The following is a 1921-nucleotide window of genomic DNA, read 5'->3' on the forward strand; positions in this document are numbered from 1 at the left end:
TTGTAGGGGTGGGACAACTAATTTTACGATTCACTTCTTGAAATGTTAAGGAATTGTTTGTACTTTCTGGCCAATAGGTGAAATAAGACAGCCTGATTTTAGAATTTTGAGTATCTAATTTCTCTCTGTCTTTCCTCATTATCATTATTAATTTATTTATTAAAATGGAAGTCATGAAAATTGACATGCATAATCATTCTAGACCATATTTGCTATATGGAGTTTGCCTTTAGATTATATAAGAGACTATATTAAGAATAATTAAAAATTATTCCATAAATTACAGATTTTTAACATTTCCAAACCCACAAACTATGTGTCCCCAAGTTACTTTTTACTTTTAAATAAAAATATCATTAAAAATACTAGCATCATAACTCTTTGGTTAAATAGTTTCATCTTCATTGGTGTAGCCCAAAATACTTTTTATACAATAAATGCTTTCTTCACTCTATTAGAAAACCACAAAATTAACAAAGTTTCTTTTTATTTTTTTTACAGATTATTAGCAATGACAATAACTTGTATAGTCCACCTCCTACATGTACTCCATTTATGATAAAATGGAATACATAAAGCAAGAGAAGTCTATAACATTTAATTTCACAATCGGCCACTATATTTTACAAAATTGTCTAGTTGGCAGGCTTCTTCAATTAATTGTGTGCTTTCGTTGAAAATAACCTTGACACCAAACTTTCCTCATCGCATTTTTCATCTCTGTATTTCTCAGAGTGTAGATTAAAGGATTGAACATGGGAGCAATGATGGTATAGAATAGTGCAAATATTTTATCTTCAGGGTAAGTGGTAGGAGGTCTAAGGTAAATAAATATTGCAGGAGCGAATAATAAGATCACCACAGTGATATGAGAGCCACAAGTAGACAGGGCTTTGCGCCTGCCCTCTGCTGAGTGATTTCTTAAGGTGAATAATATAATCACATAAGATCCAAACAAAAGAACAAAAATTGCTAAGACAACCATCCCTGAATTGACAAGCACAAGAACACCAGTAAAGTAAGTATCAGTGCAGGCAACCTTTAGTAAAGGGAAGATATCACAAAAATAATGATTGATTTCATTCGAACCACAAAAGGGTAATGAGATGGCCATAAGTAATTGTGGAAAGGAATGGACAGCCCCACCGGCCCAGGCAGCTAAGACATGAAGATGGCACCTTGTCCTGTTCATGATGATCATGTAGTGGAGAGGTTTGCAGATGGCAACATAGCGATCAAAGGCCATGGCAGTAAGAATGAAGATCTCAATACTGCCAAAGAAGTGCATGGTAAAGACCTGTAGCATGCAATTACAATAGGAGATGGATTTTGTTCCAAATAACAGATCAGTAATTAACTTGGGTGTGACACTAGAAGTATAGCAGATGTCCAGAGAGGCTAAGTGGCTGAGAAAATAGTACATTGGTTGGTAAAAAAGGGAGCTACTTAGAATGGAAATAAGGATGAGAAGATTTCCAAACAAGAGAGCAGGATAACAAAATAGGAATAGAACAAAGCAAAATATCTGTATGTTCTTGTCATATGAAAGTCCCAAAAGAATGAATTCTGAGATATTTCTCTGGATCTCCATATTTATCCGTTTGTTGTATGATATGAACAAATTATTATCTGAAAATAAAAGACATGAATTTGCATGAAAAATTAACATAATGACAGTAATAGCCAATGAATACATTTATTATCATGCAATGATATTAATGTAAATTATTCTTTATGAAATTAAACTATTTTTATTTCTTTTTAACATGTTTACGAGTTTACAAAACTATTAGGAAATAAATTTATAATGAAATTAAGTATGCATTTTTCTTTCTTCTGCAATCAACCCCCATTGAAATAGCAGTAAAATGAAATAAAAAAATGAAACAACATATAGACCTGGGAAAATATGGAGAAGTGT

At 32.3% G+C, this 1921-nt stretch overlaps 1 protein-coding gene across 1 annotated transcript; it reads right to left on the reverse strand.

Annotated features, from left to right (window-relative positions):
- Positions 1-652: 652 nt before the first annotated feature.
- Positions 653-1591, reverse strand: LOC101650981 (olfactory receptor 4P4-like). Its single transcript, XM_004708481.1, has one exon. It carries the CDS (start codon positions 1589-1591, stop codon positions 653-655), a length of 939 nt encoding a protein of 312 aa, XP_004708538.1.
- Positions 1592-1921: the final 330 nt, after the last annotated feature.

The sequence above is a fragment of the Echinops telfairi genome, unplaced genomic scaffold (assembly GCF_000313985.2).
Source record: "Echinops telfairi isolate 266 unplaced genomic scaffold, ASM31398v2 ScPeMD7_60;HRSCAF=208, whole genome shotgun sequence".
NCBI lineage: Eukaryota > Metazoa > Chordata > Mammalia > Afrosoricida > Tenrecidae > Echinops > Echinops telfairi.